The sequence below is a fragment of the Oncorhynchus gorbuscha genome, linkage group LG22 (assembly GCF_021184085.1).
Source record: "Oncorhynchus gorbuscha isolate QuinsamMale2020 ecotype Even-year linkage group LG22, OgorEven_v1.0, whole genome shotgun sequence".
NCBI classification, from domain to species: Eukaryota; Metazoa; Chordata; class Actinopteri; order Salmoniformes; family Salmonidae; genus Oncorhynchus; species Oncorhynchus gorbuscha.
This window is the reverse complement of record NC_060194.1, coordinates 9,072,211-9,096,392: the sequence shown is the minus strand read 5'-3', so window position 1 is coordinate 9,096,392 and position 24,182 is coordinate 9,072,211. Positions and strand designations below refer to the sequence as shown.

At 43.4% G+C, this 24,182-nt stretch overlaps 1 protein-coding gene across 7 annotated transcripts in view; it reads right to left on the bottom strand.

Moving 5' to 3' along the window:
• Positions 1–4,177: 4,177 nt before the first annotated feature.
• LOC124009891 (abl interactor 1-like) overlaps positions 4,178–24,182 on the bottom strand; it is a 46,220-nt gene continuing 26,215 nt past the window's right edge. For 6 of the 7 annotated variants that reach the window (XM_046322122.1, XM_046322125.1, XM_046322127.1 and 3 more), the window contains 5 exons: positions 15,906–16,006; positions 14,762–14,971; positions 9,511–9,597; positions 5,079–5,267; positions 4,178–4,664 (listed from right to left, as the gene is read on the bottom strand). In XM_046322122.1, the coding sequence (XP_046178078.1) occupies positions 4,489–4,664; positions 5,079–5,267; positions 9,511–9,597; positions 14,762–14,971; positions 15,906–16,006 (763 nt within the window). In that variant the 3' untranslated portion in view covers positions 4,178–4,488. Of the gene's footprint in view, positions 4,665–5,078; positions 5,268–9,510; positions 9,598–13,083; positions 13,801–14,761; positions 14,972–15,905; positions 16,007–24,182 lie in introns of those variants that run through there. The other variant, XM_046322124.1, reaches the window with a different exon arrangement.

Here is a 24,182-nt window from a genome sequence, read left to right as displayed (position 1 = left end):
GACACAAATCTAATTTTAGTAGTCACATGCGCCGAATACAACAGGTGTAGACCTTACAATGAAATGCTTACTTATGAGCCCCTAACCAACAGTGCAGTTTCAAAAAATATGAATAAGGGTAAGAGATAAAAGTGAAGTAATTAAAGAGGAGCAGTAAAAAATAACAATATAAACAGGTGGGTGCCGGTACAGAGTCGATGTGCGGGGCACCGGTTGCAGTAGTATGTACGTGTAGGTAGAGTTAATTAAAGTGACTATGCATAGATGACAACAGAGAGTGGCAGTGGTGTGGAGAGGGGAGGGGGGCAATGTGAATAGTCTGGGTAGCCATTTGACTAGATGTTCAGGAGTCTTATGGCTTGAGGGCAGAAGCTGTTTAGTAGCCTCTTTGGCCTAGACTTGGCGCTCCGGTACCACTTGCCGTGTGGTAGCAGAGAGAACAGTCTATGACTAGGGTGGCTGGAGTCTTTGACAATTTTCAGGGCCTTACTCTGACACCACCTGGTATAGAGGTCCTGGATGGCAGGAAGCTTGGCCCCAGTGATGTACTGGGCCTATAACACTACTCTCTGTAGTGCCTTGCGGTCGAAGGCCAAACAGTTGCCATACCAGGCAGTAATGCAACCAATCAGGATGCTCTCGATGGTGCAGATGTAGAACGTTTTGAGGATCTGAGGACCCATGCCAAATCTTTTCAGTCTCCTGAGGGGGAATAGGTTTTGTCGTGCCCGCTTCACAACTGTCATGGTGTGCTTGGACTATGTTAGTTTGTTGGTGAGGTGGACACCAAGGAACTTAGAGCTCTCAACCTGCTCCACTGCAGCCCCGTCGATGAGAATGGCGGCGTGCTCTGTCCTCTTTTTCTAGTGGTCCACAATCATCTCCTTTGTCTTGATCACGTTGAGGGAGAGGTTGTTGTCCTGGCACCACACGGCCAGGTCTCTGATCTCATCCCTATAGGCTGTCTCGCTGTTGTCGTTGATCAGGTTTACCACTGTTGTGTCGTCTGCAAATTTAATGACGGTGTTGGAGTCATGCCTGGCCGTGCAGTCATGAATTGAGTGAACAGGGAGTACACGAGGGGGCTGAACACACACCCCTGAGGGGCCCCTGTGTTGAGGATCAGCGTGGTGGATGTGTTGTTACATACCCTTACCACCTGGGGGCGGTCAGTCAGGAAGTCCAGGATCCAGTTGCAGAGGGAGGTGTTTAGCCCAGGGTCCTTAGCTTGAGCTTTGAGGGATGGTGTTGAATGCTGAAGTCAATGAATAGCATTCTTACATAGGTGTTCCTTTTGTCCATGTGGGATTGGGCAGTGTGGAATGCAATAGAGACAGCATGATCTGTGGATCTGTTTGGGTGGTATAAAAATTGGAGTGGGTCTAGGGCTTCTGGGATGATGGTGTTGATGTGAGCCATGACCAGCCTTTCAAAGCACTTCATGGCTACAGACGTGAGTGATGGGTCGGTAGTCATTTAGGCAGGTTACCTTAGTGTTTTTGGGCACAGGCACTGCTTGGTCTGCTTAAAACATGTTGATATTACATACTTGGACAGGGAGAGGTTGAAAATATCAGCGAAGACACTTTCTAGTTGGTCAGTGCATGCTCGCAGTACACGTCCTGGTAATCCGTCTGGCCATGCAGCCTTGTGAATGTTGACCTATCTAAAGGTCTTACTCACATCGGCTGCAGAGAGTGTGATCACGTAGTCTTCCAATACAGCTGGTGCTCTCGTGCATATGAGTATAGAAGTAGTTAAGCTCGTCCAGTAGGCTCTTGTCTCTGAGCAGCTCTCGGATGTGCTTCCCTTTGTAGTCTAATGGTTTGCACGCCCTGTCACATCCGAAAGAGCGTCAGTGCCGGTGTAGTACGACTCGGTCTTAGTATTGTATTGATGCTTGCTTGTTTGATGGTTCGTTGGAGAGTACAGCGGGATTTCTTATAAGCTTCCGGGTTAGAGTCCGGCGCAGAAACCCAGCCTAAAACCCCAAACAGCAAACAATGCAGGTGTAAAAGCACGGTGGCTAGGAAAAACTCCCTAGAAAGGCTTAACAGAACATGACCAAGCGGCAGCTCTAGCCTTTAGCTCAGTGCGGTAGCAGCCTGTAATCCATGGTTTCTGGTTGGGGTATGTATGTACGGTCACTGTGGGGACGATGTCATCGATGCACTTATTGATGAAGCCAATGCCATTGGAGGAATCCTGGAACATATTCCAGTCTGTGCTAGCAAAACAGTCCTGTAGTTTAGCATCTGCTTCATCTGACCACTTTTTTATTGATCAAGTCACTGGTGCTTCCTGCTTAAATTTTTGCTTGAAAGGAGGAATCAGGAGGATAGAATTATGGTCAGATTTGCCAAATGGAGGGCGAGGGAGAGCTTTGTATACATCTCTGTGTGTGGAGTATAGGTGGTCCAAAGTTATTTTCCCTCTGGTTGCACATTTAACATGTTGATAGAAATGAGGTAAAACCGATTTAAGTTTCCCTGCAGTAAAGTCCCCGGCTACGAGGAGTGCCGCCTCTGGGTGAGAGTTTTCTTGTTTGCTTTTGGCGGAATACAGCTCATTCAATGCTGTCTTGGCGTCAAGTCTCTGACTGTGGTGGTATGTAAACAGCTGCAAAGAATATAGATGAAAACTCTCTCGGTAGGTAATGTGGTCTGCAGCTTATCATGAGAAACTGTACCTCAGGCGAGCAATGGCTCGAGACTTCCTTAGATGTTGTGCACCAGCTGTAAAACACATACTGTAGACCGCCGCCCCTTATCTTACCACACGCCGCTGTTCTATCCTGCCCGTACATCGTATAACCAGCCAGCTGTATGTTGAAATTGTCGTCGTTCAGCCACGACTCCTTGAAGTTACAGTTTTTAAAGTCTGGTTGGTAGTTTAATCTTCCCAATAACTCGTCAATTTTACTGTCCAAAGATAGCATGTTTACGAGCAGAATTGAGGCGAGTGGGGGTTTATTCAATCGTCTCCTACTCCTCAGAAGGCAGCCCGCCCTCCGGCCTCTCTTTCTCCGCCTCCGCATCACGCAGATCACTGGGGTCGGGGCCTGTTTCCGAGGGAGCCGTATATCCTCCGTCTCGGGCTTGTCAGAGTCGTGAAAGACGAAAAAATGGAGTCTGCTAGTCCGTGGTGAGTAATCGCAGTCCTGATGTCTAGAAGTTATTTTCTGTTATAAGAGACGGTAGCGGCAACATTATGTACAAAAATCATTTAAAAAACTAAGTCACAAACAACGCAGATAAACAAACAAAAAACACAATCGGTTGTGGGCAGGTAAAACATCTGCCTTCTGCTCCGGCGCCATTTTATAAAGACACGGCCCGGGATCGAACTCGGTTCTGTATTGACACCTCTTGAGAGGATCTGCAGAGAAGAATGGGAGAACTTCCCAAATACAGCTGTGCCAAGATTGTAGCGTCATGTCCAAGAAGACTCAAGGCTGTAATCGCTGCCAAAGGTACATTAACAAAGTCTTGAGTAATGGGTCAAAATACTTATGTATATGTGATATTTAAGTTTTTTTTTTTCTAAATGAGCAAAAATGTATAAAAACCTGTTTTTGCTTTGTCATTATGGAGGATTGTGTGTAGATTGATGAGGAAAAAAATCTATTAATCAATTTTAGAAAATGGCTGTAAACTAACAAAATGTGAAAAATGTCAAGGGGTCTGAATACTTTCCAAATGCACTGTATATATACAGTACAAGTAAAAAATATGGACACACTTACTCATTCAATGTTTTTCTTTATTTTACTATTTTATACATTGTATAATAATAAAAGAACACATATGGAATCATGTAGCAACCAAAAAAGTGTTTCTTCAAAGTAGCCACCCTTTGCCTTGATGACAGCTTTGCACACGCTTGGCATTCTCTCAACCAGCTTCACCTGGAACTTTTATTTTTGGTTACTGCATGATTCAACATGTGTTATTTCATAGTTTTGATGTCTTCACTATTATTCTGCAATGTAGAAAATAGTAAGACCCTTGAATGAGTAGGTGTGTCCAAACCTTTGACTGGTACTATAAAGAAAACTAAATAACTTCACCAGAAATAAGCAAATTAATGTTCATATCTTTTAGCATTAAAAACTCCTATTCCCTATCCCTTGGCCCACCTCCCCAACCCACCCCTCCCCTCCCTCCAACATGTAGCATAGTAAATTGAATATTTAGCTTGTTTTGTAACATTGCAATTTGGACACTGACAAAAACAAACATTCGGTCATTCATGTCGCAATGCACTTCTTTATGTTTGTTTGTTTGTTTATTCTTTCTTATTTTTTTTCTGTAAAAGTAAGATTGACGTTTTTCTGTGTGGATAAGAGATGGGGGGCTTTCAGGACAATTTGACCGTGCAAAACAAATGCCAAAATCTTACTAAAAGCTACCTTATCGTTTCAAATACTAAACTCAGCCCGTTTCTTTGTAACATCCTGCCGTTTTTGCACTGTCAAAATGTCCGCCCTTAGTCTGCATAGTGCATGATGGACTCTACGTAGTTGCCGGGGAAGAGGCCAGTGACGCCGTTGCAGACGCCCTCGTACCAGCCGTCGTCGTTCTTCTTGATGATATAGATGATGGAGCCCTCCATGAAGGACAGTTCGTCCTCCTTGTCCTTGGAGTAGTCATAAATGGCCACCACTGTAAAAAACATTTGATTGATTTATTTAACCGGGTAAATGATTGAGAACAGATTCTCTTTTACAATAACGACCTGACCATAGACAGAACAGAGTGAGGGGGAACACCTGGTGGGAATAGGGCTGTACGTGAAATAATTACTTAAAGAGATACAGCACTATAATATAGTATAGTATAATATAGTAGGCCTACACCCAAGAGTGACAATTTGTGGGTGTCCCTTAGTAGTATCTGTACTGTAACTGTCTAATACTACTTAATTGGTCCTTTGGATTTGGATTAGTATGATACTTTGTCTCCACAGACACTTGTTTTGCACCGTTTAAAACAAGCTTATAACAGCATGTAAATCATGCTCAAACTGGTATCAGTGTATGACGTCACTAAAGTTCCGGAGGTACCAGTCAAACTCACCCTTCTCTACGTAGGACTTGGGGGCCCAGTGGGGGTCTTCGTCAGCATAAGGGTCATTGTAGTGCACCACGGCCGCCTCCTCATCCCCCTGGTAGTCCACTGGTGGGGGCGGAGGAGGGGGCGAGGGCTCCTCAAACATGACGACGTCCTCGGGAGGTGGCGGTGGAAGGGGGTCCGGACTGTCTGTTACTGAACAGGAGGGGAGATGAAAATAAATTTGACATTATGGAAGCACAATTTCATAGTGTCTGTTATAGGTCTGTTATAGTAATTATATTTATTTGTGTGATATCAATAGCGCTCGCTAGCTTGTAGTGCTAAAAAAACGGAAATGAGTTACCTCTGATTCGTTCAGCCATTCCTATGGGGAAAGAATAGGGTTTTGGGATAAACGTTGAAAATAAGGTCTGAACTTAACACAGCCTTGGCAGATGTTATTCGTTTGTTCTATGAGATAATACCAGTCAGTTAACTTTATGCTTTGTGCTTTGTTTAACTACATAAATGCTTAAAAATTCACAAAAAAGTGACGTTAGCTGATGAAGATGATCTCATAGAACAAAACGTATGAGATCTCCTAAGCCTGTGTTTATCACACATACCTTATTTTCGGCGTATATCCAAAAACCCTATCAAAAACACCACGCATTTCCCCATAGGCTTTGTCCAACGAACCATGGCGGAGTTAGTCCGGACAAAAAGATGCCATTGTAATTTCTCTATACTATGGCCTGGGGTTTCCCCTGACCATGTGACCTGACCAGGAAAAACTCCTAAATATATATACTGTAGCGTAAACAGGGACAACTGTTTAAGTTTATTTCCAAAATGCTATATCCACACATTTTTCATATTTGTGTTTTTTCATCAGAAATGATTTCTTATGGGTACCTTAATGTATGTGTAAAATATGACTGTTCTCTGATTTTTAATTAATTGAGTTTCAATGTTTTTTTTGCTAAACGCTACATATCCATTGTTCAGCTGGAATGCAATGTTTGTATCCTGTACATTTTACTGTGATATGTGGTTGTCTCACCTAGCTATTTTAAGATGAACACACTTACTGTAAGTCACTGGATAAGAGCATCTGCCTCATAACTAAAATGTCAAATGTAAATGTTTTACATACAGATCTCATATTGCTGTATTGAATTATAATTCTTTACAAATAATTATATTGATGTCACAAATATATAATTTGTAGATGTCTTTATTAAAAATGAAGTTATTTGCTACATTTGACTGTGTAAAACCTAGCAGTACTACTTATTTCTCTGACAGTGAGGCAGATATATAGCATTTTGCAAAAAAACAAGCTAATTTGTCTTTCTGAAATGAAACCATCAAGTGATAGATTTGAAACAAATGTCTGTCACAACCCCATGCCATGATGAAATAGTGAAAAAACACACCAATCTCTTTCATGGTTTCTTTAAATAATAAAGCTAATTATAACATTTTGGAAATGGTCTTAGCTCCGCCACTCCAAACTAAACAAATAACTTAATTCTGCCCCTACCAGTGTGTTGCTCCTTAACATCATACAAACAAAACATGAATTCATATACAGGGAGTGTACAAAACATTAGGAACACCTGCACTTTCCATGACAGACTGACCAAGTGAATCCAGGTGAAAGCTATGATCCTTTATTGATGTCAACTGTTAAATACCACTTAAATCAGTGTAGATGAAGGGGAGGAGACAGGTTAAAGAATGATTTTTAAGCCTTGAGACAATTAAGAAAATATTTAAGTGCCTTTGAACGGGGTATGGTAGCAGGTGCCAGGCACAGTCTAGAACTGCAACACTGCTGGGTTTTTTACTCTCAACAGTTTCCAGTGTATCAAGAATGGTCCACCACCAGCACTGGCAAAAGTGGGTGCAACTCAATATTAGGAAGGTATTCCTAATGTTTTGTACACTCAGTCTATATTACATTCTATTCTACCAGTATTATATTCCATTCCATTATATTATATTCTACCTGTATTCTATTCTACCGCAATTGTATTCTATTATACCAATATTCCTGTCTATTCTATTCAATTACATTCTATGCCATACATGAGCCTGATCTTTCAGACGTGTGATGACCTATACTGGCCAGCAGATAGCATGACAGAACAGTGTCTTCTCTTATTATACCATGCATTCGGAAGGTATTCAGATCTCTTGACTTTTTCCAAATATTGTTACGTTACAGCCTTATTCTGAAATTGATTAAATCATTTTTCCCCCTCATCAATATACACACAATGCCCCATAATGACAAAGGAAAAACAAATATTTGCAAATGTATTACAAATAAAAAAATGAAATATCACATTTACATAAGTATTCAGACCCTTTACTCAGTACTTTGTTGAAGCACCTTTGGCAGTGATTACAGCCTCAATTCTTCTTGGGTATGATGCTACAAGCTCGGCACACCTGTAATTGGGGAGTTTCTCCCATTCTTCTCTGCAGATCCTCTCAAGCTCTGTCAGGCTGGATGGGGAGCGTTGCTGCACAGCAGTTTTCAGGTCTCTCCAGAGATGTTCAATCGGGTTCAAGTCCGGGCTCTAGCTGGAGGAGGACATTCAGAGACTTGTCCCCGAAGCCATTCCAGCATTGTCTTGGCTGTGTGCTTAGTGTCGTTGTCTTGTTGGAAGGTGAACCTTCGCCCCAGTCTGAGGTCCTGTGCATTTTCATCAAGGATCTCTCTGTACTTTGCTCTGTTCATCTTTCCCTCAATCCTAACTAGTCTCCCAGTCCCTGCCGCTGAAAAACATACCCACAACATGATGCTGCCCCCACTATGCTTCACCGTAGGGATCGTGCCAGGTTTCCTCCAGACGTGATGCTTGGCACTCAGGCCAAAGAGTTCAATCTTAGTTTCATCAGACAAGAGAATCTTGTTTCTCATGGGTTCTTTGGGTGCCTTTTGGCAAACTCCAAGCGGGCTGTCATGTGCCTTTTACTGAAAGGCCTGATTGGTGGAGGGCTGCAGAGTTGGTTGTCCTTCTGGAAGGTTCCCAAATTTTCACAGAAGAACTCTAGAGCTCTGTCAGAGTGACCATTGAGTTCTTGGTCACCTCCCTGACCAAGGCCCTTCTCTCCCAATTGCTCAATTTGGCCAGGTGGCCAGCACTAGGAAGAGTCTTGGTGGTTCCAAACTTTCTCCATTTAAGAATGATGGGGACGCTGTGTTCTTGGGGACCTTCAATTCGCCAGACATTCCCCAGATCTGTGCCTTGATACAATCCTGTATCTGAGCTCTACGGACAATTACTTCAACCTCAAGGCTTGGTTTTTGCTCTGACGTGCACTGTCAACTGCAGGACCTTATAGACAGGTGTGTGCCTTTCCAAATCATGTCCAATCATGAATTTACCACAGGTGGACTTCAATCAAGTTGTAGAAACATCTCAAGGATGATCAATGGAAACAGGATGTACCTGAGCTCAATTCCGAGTCTCATAGTAAAGGCTCTGAATACTTATGCAAAGAGGGTATGTCTGTTTTTTATTTTTAATACATTTGCAAAAATGTCTAAAAACCTGTATTCGTCATTATGGGGTATTGTGTGTAGATTGATGAGAATGGTTCTTTAATCCATTTTAGAATAAGGCTGTAGCGTAACCAAATGTGGAAAAAGTAAACGGTTCTGAATACTTTCCCAATCCACTGTATGTATAAAACAGACACAGTAGTTCAGATATGGCTAGTAGGGTTTCTTGAGGTGAAATGCAAATGCAAAATAAGGAAAGTAAGGATCAAACTGTCATTTGAAAGCTGGATTAACAACTAAAGTTACCTGGACAAGGAAACAGCTGCTGTGTACAGTAGGGATTTTGGAGGATCCCTGAGACGTGCCCTGTCTGATTAAAACCGTGTTTGACTTGGCTGACATTATGCGGTTTTCCAAACGTTAAGTCACGTGTTTTCAGTGGACAAAGGTAGAACCATATATAACTCTCTCAGTGACCATGGCAACAGACAAAACATTGGAGGGGTGTGTCTAAAGGCAGTAGCCAGCGTATGAGAAAGGCATGACAGACACAGCATAAAAGAGCACTAATAGGCGACAGTGTGAAATGTAAGGCTGAGGTGCTGTTACCTGTGTGTGCGTTGGTTCTTCTATCCTTTTGGGGAACTAAAATCGACAAATGTCCCCACAAGGATAGAAAAACAAGGAAAATTCTCTCTCGTGGAGAAATTTCTCACGTCCCTATGAGGACAAAGGCTATTTTAAGCTCAGGGGTTAAAATGACTGTTAGGTTTAGTTTTTGGGTTTGGTTAGGGGTATGGTAAGGGTTAGGTTTAGGGAAAATAGGATTTTAAATGGAAATACATTTTAGGTCCCAACGGGGATAGAAGAACATAACGTGTGTGTGTGTGTGTGTGTGTGTGTGTGTGTTTGATTGTGTGCGTGTGTGTTACTTACTGGTCTCCTGTACTCTGGCCACAAAGCCCGTCAGAGGAATCTGAGGAGTCAGCTGGACCATAGGAGGGGGAGGAGGAGCCACAGACACTAAATGCAGCAACACAGACAGGCAGACAGATGGACATACCAGAGAGAGAGAAAGAAAGTGAGATAGGGAGATGGAAGGAGAAACACAGGAAAAATATGCTTGTCAGAGAGCAAAACAAAGCAGTAAGAGTGCATACCCACTTAAGAGTAAGAATATTTTATTCTCTCAATTCAACCACTGGACCTTGTGATCTATCTAAAGGATAGCCAAAGCTTTTATCTATGATAGTTGCTTGCAATTTACTGATATACAAAGTGCGGTTCTGTAACAAGACAATAAGAAAGCTAGGCGAATAGAAAGGCAGTGTGGGACGCTGTGACCCCATTAGCTCATAGACACCAAAACCTACCCTTCAGGCAAAGCTGGTTGAAATTACGTTTTTTTTACAACCACAAACTGGTTGAAATTATGTTATTACAACTACAAACTGGTTGAAATGATGTTATTACAACAAACTGGTTAAAATTAGGTTATTTTGATGTTATTTGAACCAGTTTTGCCTAAACAAACAACATTCAGCATTGGCAGCATGATATTTCACAGTATACTTACTATACAGTGTTTATTTGTGTTGTAACAATTTAGTTTCACCACTTATTATTACCAAATGTCCTCGGTTTCTTTGGGATTAATCGAAATGAACACCATGAGGTACCATTTCATACAGAGTAGTCCCCAATGTTATAGGAATGATTTTAAATAAGTGTCAAAATGTATTTTGTATTGTGTAATAATACCAACTTCTAGTTTACTGTGCAATAAAATTCAAACAGCTACACTGTACATTTCTGTTCTTCAGTTGAAAAATACACGTTTTTTATGACCCTCCTTTGTCTTCCGACAAAGACAATGATTATGCCCTTCATTGTCATTGAATGACCGTCACCCTAACCCCAGTACAGTGTTGTAATGATTGTTCCCACCCAAAGGCATGATGTCATAAAGCACTGGTTCCCAACATTTTTTGATCAGTGACACACCTTGATGGGCTAAAAAATGATGTGGCACACCAAAACTTTTTCTAATCATGTATTAAGTGTTAATGACCTTCATCTCATCTGATCCATACTGCAAATAATTCATTTTCTGTGACAACCATTTTTTCATAGATTAAATTGGGTGTATTTAAACTATTTTCATAGTTCCTTTGGCCCACTCATGATGGTTCATTTGTGTGTACCCCTTTAAGAGCATCCCGCAAATCTCAGATAGAAAGCAAAACATAAAGCTCTGGTAAAATAGGTCTTACTTTGAATGGAAAGGTCTAGAAACTAGCGGTTTCCTGCATTGTAAAGGTGCATCCACAGGCACAAAGCCAAGCTCCGTTTGTTTCTATGGAAGAGGCTGTGGTACTGCTAAGCCTCAGACTTGCCTGTGTTAATGGTTCTCACAGGCAAAGTAAAATGATGCTAATTTCTTTGCTCATGATACGCGCCCCTCAAATGATCCAAATGTAAAAACAGCTGCAGCGCACCGGGCTTGAAACAACGATACAGATTTGTAACCATGTGTGCCATTCAATCAATGGATTATCTGATTCATTTTCTTTCTCCCGGCACTGGTGCAAGTCACAATCCCACGTTCATTCCACAGGTAACATTTATAAGCGAGTGTTATCAAGAATTAGAAAAGTTTTGCGGCACACTGGTTGAAAACCACTGTCATAGAGGGTGACACATCATCATGAGGGTGATTTTCCTCTCTGACTCCCGGGGCATAAATCAGCAGTAATGAAATGGTTGTCTCTCAACTAGTCACGTCTGATTTATTTTCGCCATCATAGAGCTGCCTTCAGATACATAGATCAGTCACTGTCTCCCCTCTCCAGACTAGTCTACCTCTTATGGGTCAATGTTATGTGTGAGAGCTAACAGCGATACTGTATGCCTTGATTTTATGTTTGCGACGTTCGTCCTAAATCTCTTCGTCTGACAGCTAATGTCGGCGTGTGTATATGTGTGTCCTGGATTTCCCTTTGTCTGACTGCTAATGGGAGTGTGTGTGGATTTATTTCCGCTTCCTCTTTTACCTGCAATTTTAATTTTTTAATTTTATCTTTATGTGTACAGGTTTTTTTCTCATTGAGTTAACATCTCTTTTCCAAGAGAGACCTGGTCCAATAGCAGCAGAGGGAACAACGTTTCAGACAAAATAACTTACATACACAAACACAACATTAAAAAAAACTATAAACACACATACAGTACAGCAAAAATATTGTACATTAAAAACACAAATGTCTTGACTAAAAACAGCTGGATTAAAAACAATTACTCTCTTCTTCTTCCAACGAAACTAGATCATCACATTTTAAAATGTTCATGACAGAATTCCAGGACCATGGAGCTAAGTAACTAAAACTATTTCTACCATGTCCTGTTCTAATTTTTGGTACTGTTAGAAGTAAATCAGAATGGGACCGTAATTGATATTTATTTATTGACCTGACTAAAAAAGAACAGAGATAAAATGGCATTTTACCCAACATGGCCTTGTAAATCAGTGTATACCAGTGTTTAAGCCTACGCAAGGTGAATGACGACCAGCCAACAGCTCTGTAGAGATTACAATGATGTGTTAGATGTTTCTGATTTGAAATTAACCTGAGGGCTGCATGATACACTGAATCAAATGCTCTCGGGGTAGTGGCTGAGGCCTGCATATATATATATATATATATATATATATATATATATATATAACATCACTAAAATCTAAAACCGACAGTAATGTACATTGTACCAGGTCCTTCCTGGCCTCAAAAGAAAAACAAGCCTTATGCCGGTAATAAAATCCCATTTTCAGCTTGAGCTTCCTTATCAAGTTCTCCACATGCACAGTGAAGCTCAGCTTATCGTCAACCCACACACCCAAATATTTGTACACTTTAACTTGCTCTATAGTATGTCCAGCCAATGTAGCAATGACATGATTTGTAACATGCCTGGCATTTGAAAATACTGTGCATTTTGTTTTACCCGAATTTAGAATCAGCTTTAAATCATACAGATTCTGTTGTATGATGTTAAATGCTCTTTGAGCATTTTCAAAGGTAAAGATAAACTACCACTTGAATAAAGAACAGTATCATCTGCATACATTTTTTTATCTTTTATTTATCCGTTATTTTACCAGGTAAATTGACTGAGAACACGTTCTCATTTGCAGCAACGACCTGGGGAGTAGTTACAGGGGAGAGGAGGAGGATTAATGAGCCAATTGTAAACTGGAGATTATTAGGTGACCATGATGGTTTTTTACCAGATTGGGAATTTAGCCAGGACACCAGGATTAACACCCCTACTCTTACAATAAGTGCCATGGGATCTTTAATGACCTCAGAGAGTCAGGACACCCATTTAACATCCCATCCGAAAGACAGCACCCGACATGGGGCATTGGGATATTTTTTAGACCAGAGGAAAGAGTGCCTCCTACTGGCCCTCCAACACCACTTCCAGCAGCATCTGGTCTCCCATCCAGGAACTGACCAGGACCAACCCTGCTTAGCTTCAGAAGCAAGCCAGCAGTGGTATGCAGGGTGGTATGCTGCTGGCTCAATGAGATCCCCAATGTTGTTGATATACAAAATGAACAACAGTGGGCTCAAAATAGAACCTTGCGGAACACCGGAACACACCTCTATGGACACAGATTTACAAGCATCCGCCATTACACATTGTGTAAGATTTGATAGGTAATTTATAAACTAATCTAGAGTATGACCAGTAATTCCACAACATCTGAACCTTTGCACTAACACAGCATGGTCCACGGTGTCAAAAGCCTTCGACAAATCAGTAAATGTAACTTCTTATCAAGAGCACAGTGGATGTCATTTAAAACCTTCAATGTTGCTGAAACAGTGCTGTGGCCAGACCTAAAACCGGATTGCATTCCATTTAATATGTGGTTTTCTTGGAAGTAGACCTTTAGCTGCCTACTAACTAAGGACTCCAGTACCGTTGACAGTACAGACAATTTTGATATGGGTCGATAGTTGTCAAGTAGCGAAGGATCTCCACCTTTCAGGAGAGGCAGTACAAAAGCAGATTTCCATAACTTGGGGATTCCCTTAACATTAAAAATACATGTTAAGGGGGGAGCAATGATGTCAGCAGCTAGGTGTAGGAGGCGGGGGTCTAGTTCATCAGGGCCAGGGGATTTTTTAAAATCAATTTCTTTCAGGGCTTTGCACACTTCTGAAACAGAGAAGCATAAAAAGGAGAACCTGGTGAAGGAGTGCACAGGGATTTCATGTAAATTCATAGGGGTCTCAATTATACCATTGACCTTTTCAAATAAACTGCCTGCATCTAAATGCGTATTCAAGGCTTTCAGAATGGAGGTTCTCTCAGTTACAATCTGTGTATCGACCAACAATTGTTTGGGAAGCTGTGTATCTTTTTGCACTCCAAACCCTTCACTACTTGCCAAAATTTGGATGGATTATTTACATTTTGTGAAGTAGATTTCAGGTATTGGTCTGCTTTCAATTTATGGATCACACCCATATTTAGAAGATGTTTAAAAGCCTTCCAATCATCTGGCAAACCAGTCCCTCTTGCTTTAGCCCACATAGCATTTAGTTCCCTTATGATTTTTGTAAATTCCTGAGTAAACCAAGGGTTCTCTTCGCTCTTAATCCTGAATCTTTTAAAAGGGGCATGCCTATTGCATACATCCTAGAATGCGTTGTGGAAGTAAGAAAAGGCTAGTTCAACACCAGGGATTCATTCCATTCTATTCCATTCAATGCTAGATACATAATGTAAAAAACCTTGAATATCAAACCACTTCCAGGAATTTTACCATCTCTCACACACGCAATAGCACAGTGATCACTTATGTCATTTGCAAAAATACCAGAAGCATTAAAATGATGGAGAGTATTGGTTAAGATCAAATCAATCAAAGAGGATTTCAGAGGATAGTTTATATTCAACCTAGTTACACTGTTGACAATCTGTAGGCTCATTAAAGTGAGCTACCTCAAACTGACTCCTATCCAGGACACACTGAGTCGACGGTCTATTGATGTTGCTCTTTGGTCAGTTACAAACATTCAACCATAATCCAACTACGGTCTATTAACTTTCTTCTTTGGTTGGACATAACATTACTTCAACCATAATCCAACAAAAATTATTCCCGTGGTCTTACCTAAGTTCTGGGGGTATGCGGGTCCCCCGTTGAGGTGGGGCTGCTGGGACATGGAGAAATGGGAGCTGCCGGAGGGCGCCCGGCGGTAGGTACCTGTGGCCGACACCATGGAGGCTGAGGTGGCGGTGGAGTTGTGGCGGGAGACCTGCCTCGAGATGGTGCCAAACTGGGACATGGGGATGGGACCCAGGCCTGGGCCCTGAGGGACTGCTGCGGTCGTTAAGGAGGTGGGGAGAGAGGTACGGAGAAAGAAGGTAGGGAAAGGAGAGTGAGAGAGTTTGTGAATTCACTGAAATTGGCCCGGTCTTAACTGCACTTATTTAGTGTGTGGTTGGATGGAAGTGACTCAGCTGTGGCTAGTGTACAAACAACCAACCAGACAGAAAAAAAATACTTCCATGAGAAGATATACTGTGCTGCCAAAATATCATCAAAATATGCATATGAATCTAGGTCTAAATGGACAGCTGAATTGTATGGAAAACTGATGCATAATATGAGGCTAAAACAAACAGACAAACACCATTGTTTGCCAAAAGAGATGCCAAATTGACAGAACAAATAGGCAGCTAAGCGTATGAATATGAAACGATTAGCTGACACAATAACCAGACACATGCTAAGTTGAAGACAGGAAAGGGCCTGATAGAAATAGGCGATACTGCTATACTAAAAGAATAAGACTGGTCAAACAGAAAGGACAGCTAAATGCTATGCTAAATAAAATAAGAAGCTAAGATAACAGAATGGAAAGCTAAATGCTAAGCTAACAGAGAAGAAAAGGTACCAAAATGGAAGTCTAAGGTACCAGAGATCATATACAGAATGGAAGGCTGAATGCTAAGCTAACAGAAAAGCTAGACAGAAAGGCTAATGCTAAGCTAACAGAATGAAAAGGCTAAAAAGCTACACTACCAATAGGTTAACAGAGAAGCTAATTTGACAGTGCCAACAGCTAATTGCTGAACTAAACAATGCTAACAGAGAAGCAAACAGAATGGAAGGCTGAATGCTAAAATAGGCTAAAAGAGAAGCTCATTCAATGGAATGGACACCTAAATACTAAGCTAGCAAAGAATCTACAATAATAGAATGGCAAGTTAAATGCAAAGCTAATCTAAAGGCGATGTATCGCTGGGTTCACCTGGTCCCAGGCTGGGAGGGGAGGGAGTGGGCACGGCCAGAGGAACACTTATGCTGCTGCCACCGCTGTTCTCTCGCCCGCCACTACCCCCACTGCTGCCACTGCACAGAGAGAGAGAGAGAGAGAGAGAGAGAGAGAGAGAGAGAGAGAGAGAGAGAGAGAGAGAGAGACATGGAGACATAGACAGAGACAGACGGAGACAGATGGAGACAGCGAGAGAGAGAGAGAGAGAGAGAGAGAGAGAGAGAGAGAGAGAGAGAGAGAGAGAGAGAGAGAGAGAGAGAGAGAAAGATGGTGGGGGAGAAATTGGGATGGGGAAGAGGTAAAGAGAGAGTCAGAGAGAGAGAATAAAAGAGAAGGATGACAAAAGAAGAGAGAGTGTCAGATAATCTGTAATTATATTGTCAGCATGAGCTCCTATCACAATTCAGCTGTAGAGCATAATGGGCTCTATTTTAACAAACTTAACACAATGGCAAGTCTTAGACTGGTGGTAGCTCTATAGGTCCGGGGGTGTCTCAGAATTTGTTTAGCTATTTAGCGAATAGGCTGGGTTATGATGAACACATTTGTTGTAGGTGTGTCGAGGCTTGACTCTTCACTGGCCAATCAGAACATGCTCTGTCCCTAAATATGTGGCTTCTTCAAGTTGTGTATTTACATTTTTTTATGTATTGCGTTGTCATCAACTCCAATTCTAATGTTAGTCCGTAATAACCTAGTCTGATAAATAGCCAACAAAAACAAAATAACAAAATTTGGGGCTATCCTATCTTTGCTAAATATGTTGAAAATGTTAACACATTATTCTAAGTTATTTCATGGATCGAATATGTAAATATACAGTTGAAGTTGGAAGTTTACAAATACCTTTGCCAAATACATTTAAACTCAGATTTTCGTAAAAAATCACCTGTCTTTGGTCAGTTAGGAGCACCACTTTATTTTAAGAATGTGAAATGTCAGACTAATAGTAGAGGGAATGATTTATTCCAGCTTTTATTTATTTCATCACATTCCCAGTGGGTCAGAAGTTTACATTCACTCAATTAGTATTTGGTAGCATTGTCTTTAAATTGTATAACTTGGGTCAAATGTTTTGGGTATTTTGTGAAGTGCACCAGTCCCTCCTGCAGCAAAGCACCCCCACAACATGATGCTGCCACCCCCATGCTTCACGGTTGGGATGGTGTTCTTCAGTTTGCAAGCCTCCCCTTTTCCTCCAAACATAACAATGGTCATTAGACCTCTGGTCATCAGACCAGAGGACATTTCTCCAAAAAGTATGATCTTTGTCCCCATGTGCAGTTGCAAACCGTAGCGGCTTCTTCCTTGCTGAGCGGCTGTAACGGGATTCTTCCTGGGAAGGAGAGGCGGACCAAAATACAATGTGGTTGAACATAATACAAAACAATAAACGTGGAAAAACCGAAACAGCCCTATCTGGTGCAACAAACACAAAGACAGGAAACAACCACCCACAAAACCCAACACCAAACAGGCTACCTAAATATGGTTCCCAATCAGAGACAATGACTAACACCTGCCTCTGATTGAGAACCATATCAGGCCAAACATAGAAATAGACAAACTAGACACACAACATAGAATGCCAACTCAGATCACACCCTGACCAAACAAAACATAGAAACATACAAAGCAAACTATGGTCAGGGTGTGACAGCGGCCTTTCAGGTTATGTCGATATAGGACTCGTTTTTACTGTGGTCATAGATACTTTTGTTCCGGTTTCCTCCAGCGTCTTCACAAGATCCTTTGCTGTTCTGGGATTGATTTGCACTTTCACACCAAAGTACTTCCTTGCTAGGAGACAGAACGCGTCTCATTTCTGAGCAGTATGACGGCTGTGTGGTCCCGTGGTGTTTATACTTCGGTACAATTGTTTGTACCGATGAACGTGATACCTTCAGGCATTTGGAAATTGCTCCCAAGGATGAACCAGAGTTGTGGAGGTCTACAATATCTTGTCTGAGGTCTTGGCTGATTTCTTTTGATTTTCACATGATGTCAAGCAAAGAGGCACTGAGTTTGAAGGTAGGCCTTGAAATAAATCCACAGGTACACCTCCAATTGACTCAAATGATGTCAATTAGCCTATCAGAAGCTTCTAAAGCCATGACATAAATTTTCTGGAATTTTCTGAGCTGTTTAATGGCACAGTCAACTTAGTGAATGTACATTTCTGACCCACTGGAATTGTGATACAGTGAATTATAAGTGAAATAATCTGTCTGTAAACAATTGTTGGAAAAATGACTTGCATGGGAACAGGTGGAGGCAGTGAGGAGAGCAGAGAGAGAGGAGCCGGCGATATGAGGGAACACGGTTGGCAAGGAAGCCCGGGAGTCAGCCCCAAAAATTTATTGGAGGGAGGCTCACAGGGAGTATGGCTACGCCAGGTATGAGACCTGCGCAAACTCCCTGTGCTTACCGGGGGGCTAGAGAGACCGGGCAGGCACCGTGTTATGCTGTGGTGCGCACGGTGTCTCCAGTGCGGGTGCATAGCCCGGTGCGGTATATTCCAGCTCCGCGTATCTGCTAGATTGAGCATCGAGCCAAATGTCATGCAGCCGGCTCTACGGATCTGGCCCCCAGTGCGTCTCCTTGGGCCGGCTTACATGGCACCAGCCTTGCGCTCGGTGTCTCCGGTTCGCCTGCATAGCCCAGTGCGGGCTATTCCACCTCGCCGCACTGGCAGGGCGACCGAGAGCATTCAACCGGGTAAGGTTGGGCAGCCTCGGTGCTCAAGAGCTCCAGTGCGCCTGCACGGTCCGGTCTAGACAGTACCACCTCCACACCCCAGCCCTCCGGTAGCAGCTCCCCGCACCAGGCTTCCTGTGCGTGTTCTTGTTCCAGTCCCACCAGTGTCAGCACCACGCATCAGGCCTACAGTGCGCCTCGCCTCTCCAGCTCTGCCGGAGTCTCCCGCCTGTTCAGCGCTGCCAGAGCCTTCCTCCTCTACAGCGCTGCTGGAGTCTCCTGCCTATTCAGCGCAGCCAGTGCTGCCAGCCTGCATGGAGCAGCCAGAGCTGCCAGTCTACATGGAGCTGCCAGTCTGCATGAAGCAGCCAGAGCTGCCAGTCTGCATGGAGCAGCCAGAGCTGCCAGTCTGCATGGAGCAGCCAGAGCTACCAGTCTGCATGAAGCAGCCAGAGCTGCCAGTCTGCATGAAGCAGCCAGAGCTGCCAGTCTGCAAGGAGCTGCCAGTCTGCATGGAGCAGCCAGAGCTGCCAATCTGCATGAAGCAGCCAGAGCTTCCAGTCTGCATGAAGCAGCCAGAGCTGCCAGTCTGCACGGAGCTGCCAGTCTGCACGGAGCCGCCAGAGCTGCCAGTCTGTAAGAAGCCGCCAGAGCTGTCAGCCTACATGGAGCAGCCAGAGCCGCCAGTCAGCTTGGAGCAGCCAGAGCCGCCAGTCAGCATGGAGCAGCCAGATCCGTCAGTCTGCCAAGATCCGCCAGTCAGCCAGACTCTTCCAGATCTGCCAGTCAGCCAGACTCTTCCAGATCCGCCAGTCAGCCAGACTCTTCCAGATCCGCCAGTCAGCCAGACTCTTCCAGATCCGCCAGTCAACCAGACTCTTCCAGATCCGCCAGTCAACCAGACTCTTCCAGATCCGCCAGTTAACCAGACTCTTCCAGATCCGCCAGTCAACCAGACTCTTCCAGATCCGCCAGTCAACCAGGCTCTTCCAGATCCGCCAGTCAGCCGGGATCTGCCAGTCAGCCGGGATCTGCCAGAACTGCCAGTCAGCCAGGATCCGCCAGTCGGCCAGGATCCGCCAGTCGGTCAGGATCTGCCAGTCGGCCAGGATCCGCCAGTCAGCCAGGATCCTCCAGTCAGCCAGGATCTGCCAGTCAGCCAGGATCTGCCGAAACCACCAGCCAGCAGGATCTGGTAGATCCATCAACCTGCCTGAGCTTCCTCTCACTCCTGAGCTTCCTTTCACTCCTGAGCTTCCTTTCACTCCTGAGCTTCCCCTCAGTCCCGAGCTTCCCCGCAGTCCCGAGCTTCCCCTCAGTCCCGAGCTTCCCTCAGTCCCAAGCTTCCTCTCAGTCCCGAGTTGCCCCTCAGTCCCGATCTGCTCCTCAGTCCAGTGGGGTTCTGGGTGAGGACTACTAGGCCATGGTCGGGGGTGGACTGTCCAAGGACGCGAGGAGGAGGGACTAAGACAGTGTTTGAGTGGAGTCCACGACCCGCGCCGGAGCCGCCACCATGGACAGACGCCCACCCGGACCCTCTCTATTGTTTTGAGGTGCGGTCGGGAGTCCGCACCTTAGGGGGGTGGGTTCTGTCACGCCCTGGTCGAAGTATTTTGTGTTTATCTTCATTTATTTGGTCAGGCCAGGGTGTGACATGGGTTTTTGTATGTGGTGTGTATGTATTGGGATTGTAGCTTAGTGGGGTGTTCTAGTTAAGTCTATGGCTGTCTGAAGTGGTTCTCAATCAGAGGCAGGTGTTTATCGTTGTCTCTGATTTTGGGAACCATATTTAGGCAGCCATATTCTTTGTGTGTTTCGTGGGTGATTGTCCTTAGTGTCTTGATGTCCTTGTTCTGTGTGTATGTGCACCAGTATTAGGCTGTTTCGGTTTTCGTTACGTTTATTGTTTTGTAGTGTTTGTATTTAGCTTTGTGTTACGTTAGTTGAATAAACATGGATCGAAATCTACACGCTGCATTTTGGTCCGACTCTCCTTCACCACAAGAGAACCGTTACACTAACTGACTTGCCAAAACTATAGTTTGTTAACAAGACATTTGTGGAGTGGTTGAAAAACAAGTCTTAATGACTCCAACCTAAGTGTATGTAAACTTCCGACTTCAACTGTATACATAGCATCCACACTGATATTGGGGTTTTATTTTTTATATTTAACCTTTATTTAACTAGGCAAGTCAGTTTACTTCTTACGGCTGAAATTCCGCTAACGGGATCGATTTGACAACAGCCAGTGAAAGTGCAGGGTGCCAAATTCAAAACAACAGAAATCTCATAATTAAAAATCCTCAAACATACAAGTATTATACACCATTTTAAAGATAAACTTGTTGTTAATCCCACCACAGTGTCCGATTTCAAAAAGGCTTTACGACGAAAGCATACCATGCATTATGTTAGGTCAGCGCCTAGTCACAGAAAAACAGCCAAAGAGAGAAATCACAAAAAGCAGAAATAGAGATAAAATGAATAGATGATATATATATATGATCTTCATCAGATGGCACTCATAGGACTTCTTGTTACACAATACATGTATGTTTTGTTGTTTGTTCGATAAAGTTCATACTTATATCCAAAAATCTCAGTTTACATTTGCGCGTTGTGTTCAGTAATGCTTTGCTTCCAAAACATCCGGTGATTTTGCAGAGAGCTACATCAATTTACAGAAACACTCATCATAAATGTTGATGAAAATACAAGTGTTATGCATGGAATTAAAGATATACTTCTCCTTGATGCAACCGCTGTGTCAGATTTCAAAAAAGCTTTACGGAAAAAGCACACCATGCAATAATCTGAGTACAGCGCTCAGGCACCAAAACAAGCCATACAGATACCCGCCATGTTGTGGATTCAACAGAAGTCAGAAATAGCATTATAAATATTCACTTACCTTTGATGATCTTCATCGGAATGCACTCCCAGTAATCCCAGTTCCACAATAAATGTTTGTTTTGTTCAAAAAAGTCCATCATTTATGTCCAAATACCTCCTTTTTGTTTGCGCATTCACAAATCCAAATTCACGAGGCGCAGGCACTTAGTCCAGGCGAAAAGTCAAAAAGTTCCATTACATTTCATAGAAACATGTCAAACAATGTATAGAATCAATCTTTAGGGTGTTTTTATCATAAATCTTCACTAATGTTTCAACCGGACAATTCCTTTGTCTCTAGAAATGAAAATGAACGCAGTTCACTCTCACGGCCGCGCGCATGACTTAGCTCATAGCATTCTGCCAGACCTCTTAGTCAAACAGCTCTTATTCGCTCCCCCTTTACAGTAGAAGCCTGAAACAAGTTTCTAAAGACTGTTGACATCTAGTGGAAGCCTTAGGAAATGCAATCAGACCAAATTCACACTATCTTGGATAGGCAAAGACTTGAAAACATACAAACCTCAGATATCCCACTTCCTGGTTGGGTTTTTTCTCAGGTTTTTGCCTGCCATATGAGTTATGTTATACTCAGAGACATTATTGAAACCGTTTTAGAAACTTCAGAGTGTTTTCTACCCACATCTACTAATACTATGCATATCTTAGCTTCTGGGCCTGAGTAGCAAATTCTTATTTACAATGACGGCCTACCCCAGCCAAACCCGGATGACCCTGGGCCAATTGTGCGCCGCACTATGGGACTCCCAATCACGGCCGGATGGGATGCAGCCTGGATTCGACCCAGGGATTGCAGTGGGTATCCCAAATGTTGTCAATAGGCAAAATTACATTTACTTTGAAAAGGCCTAAAAAGACAGTGAATAATTCCAATAAAATTCTAATAAAAACAAAACAACAACTTGTTTTAAATAGGCTGTCTCAATACAGTTGCAGGCTCCGTAATTCCCCTACAGTGGGCATATAATATTAAAGCAACAACGACTGGAGGGTTTTACACACATTCAAAGTTTTCACAGAAGCTGGATAATAATCCGAATTCAAGAGAAAGGGGAAATGTCCACTCAACTTTATACAGCTCCCAAATGTAATGTTTTATAAACTGTAAGGAACGACGCTGGAGATGAGAAGCAAGTACAGGGAGTGAATAAACGGGCATCAAACAAAATGACATTATGACAATAATGAACAAAATGACATTACGACAATAATGCTGACACTGGGAACTAAACTGAGGAACAGACAGATATAGAGGGGGCAATCAACAACATGAAGGAGTCCAGGCGAGTCCAATGAGAGCAGATGCGCATAGTAATGGTGACAGGTGTCAGTAATAAAGGGCAGCCGAGGGAGAGAGGGAGCAGGGGTGACAGTACCGCCTCCCCCTATGGGCGCCTGGCGTCCCACCTGGCATCCCACTTGGGCGAGCCTGACGGGCCGGCCGAGGCATGGGCGCTGGCCTAGCCGGTTGAGGAGTAGAAGCCCGACGAGCTGGCTAACGCGTGGGAGCCTGATGATCCGGCTGAGGTGTGAAAGCCTGACGATCCCGCTGAGGCAAGGGAACATGACGAGCCGGCTGAAGCTTGGGAGCCTGGCAGGCCGGCTGAGGCATGATGTGGGATGGGAGCCTGATGATCGGCTGAGGCATAGGAGCCCGACAATCCGGGCCGAGGCATGGCGTGGCATGGGAGCCTGCCGAGCCAACCGAGGCAAGGAAACCTCTAGCCAGCTAAGGCATGGAAGCCAGACGAGCCCGCTGAGGCACCCCCAGTTCCATCGGCGGCACCCAGACCCAACGTCACCACCAAAAACAAAAAACAAGATCTCCCTGATGCTTCAAATAGGGGTGTCAGTATTCTGTAAGGACCAACGCTGGAGACGAAAAGCAAGTACAGGGAGTGAACATTTAATGGAAAATGGACAGCGTATGGACAGGGGAAACAAATTTACAATATGACAAATATATTGACACGGGAAACAAAACTGAGGAACAGATGATCAATCAACACTGTGAAGGAGTCCAGGTGAGTCCAATGAGCACAGATGTGCGTAATGATGGTGACAGGTGTGCGTAATGAATGGGCTACCTGTAGCTCGAGAGCGAGTGCGGGAGCAGGCGTGACATAAACATAATGGACTAATTTACCAATCTAAAAAGAAATGCTGACATGGGCTAATTAAGTGACTGCTGATGCACAACCAAATTTTGAAATTGCACCTTGTGTATTCTATTAATCTAACAGTAAGTTGAGACCCCGAAGTTGAGTCAACCACCCCAAAATAAAAATTGGGTCCGGGGGCCACCAGCGGCCAATTCCTGGCCTAGTGTAAGGGTAGCCTGAGGAAGGCTTGGTTTTTAATCATATGAAATAAAAAGCAAGCAATAGTTCAAATAAAAAAATGGGAGCTAGATAAAATAATGTAGGCCTACAGATAAAAAGGGGATGTCCGCTCACTGTTTTGCTGATCACAATCTTGATATTTTAATAAAGCTGTCTTGAATAAGATTTATTTCAAAGTAATCTCACGACCCTTTATTGATCAGCTTGGCTACTTGACGAACAAAAAAAGGCCAAAAAAAGGACCACTTCTGGGGGACAAAAGAAAATCAGCCTTCATTGAGTGGAACGCTTGGTTTTT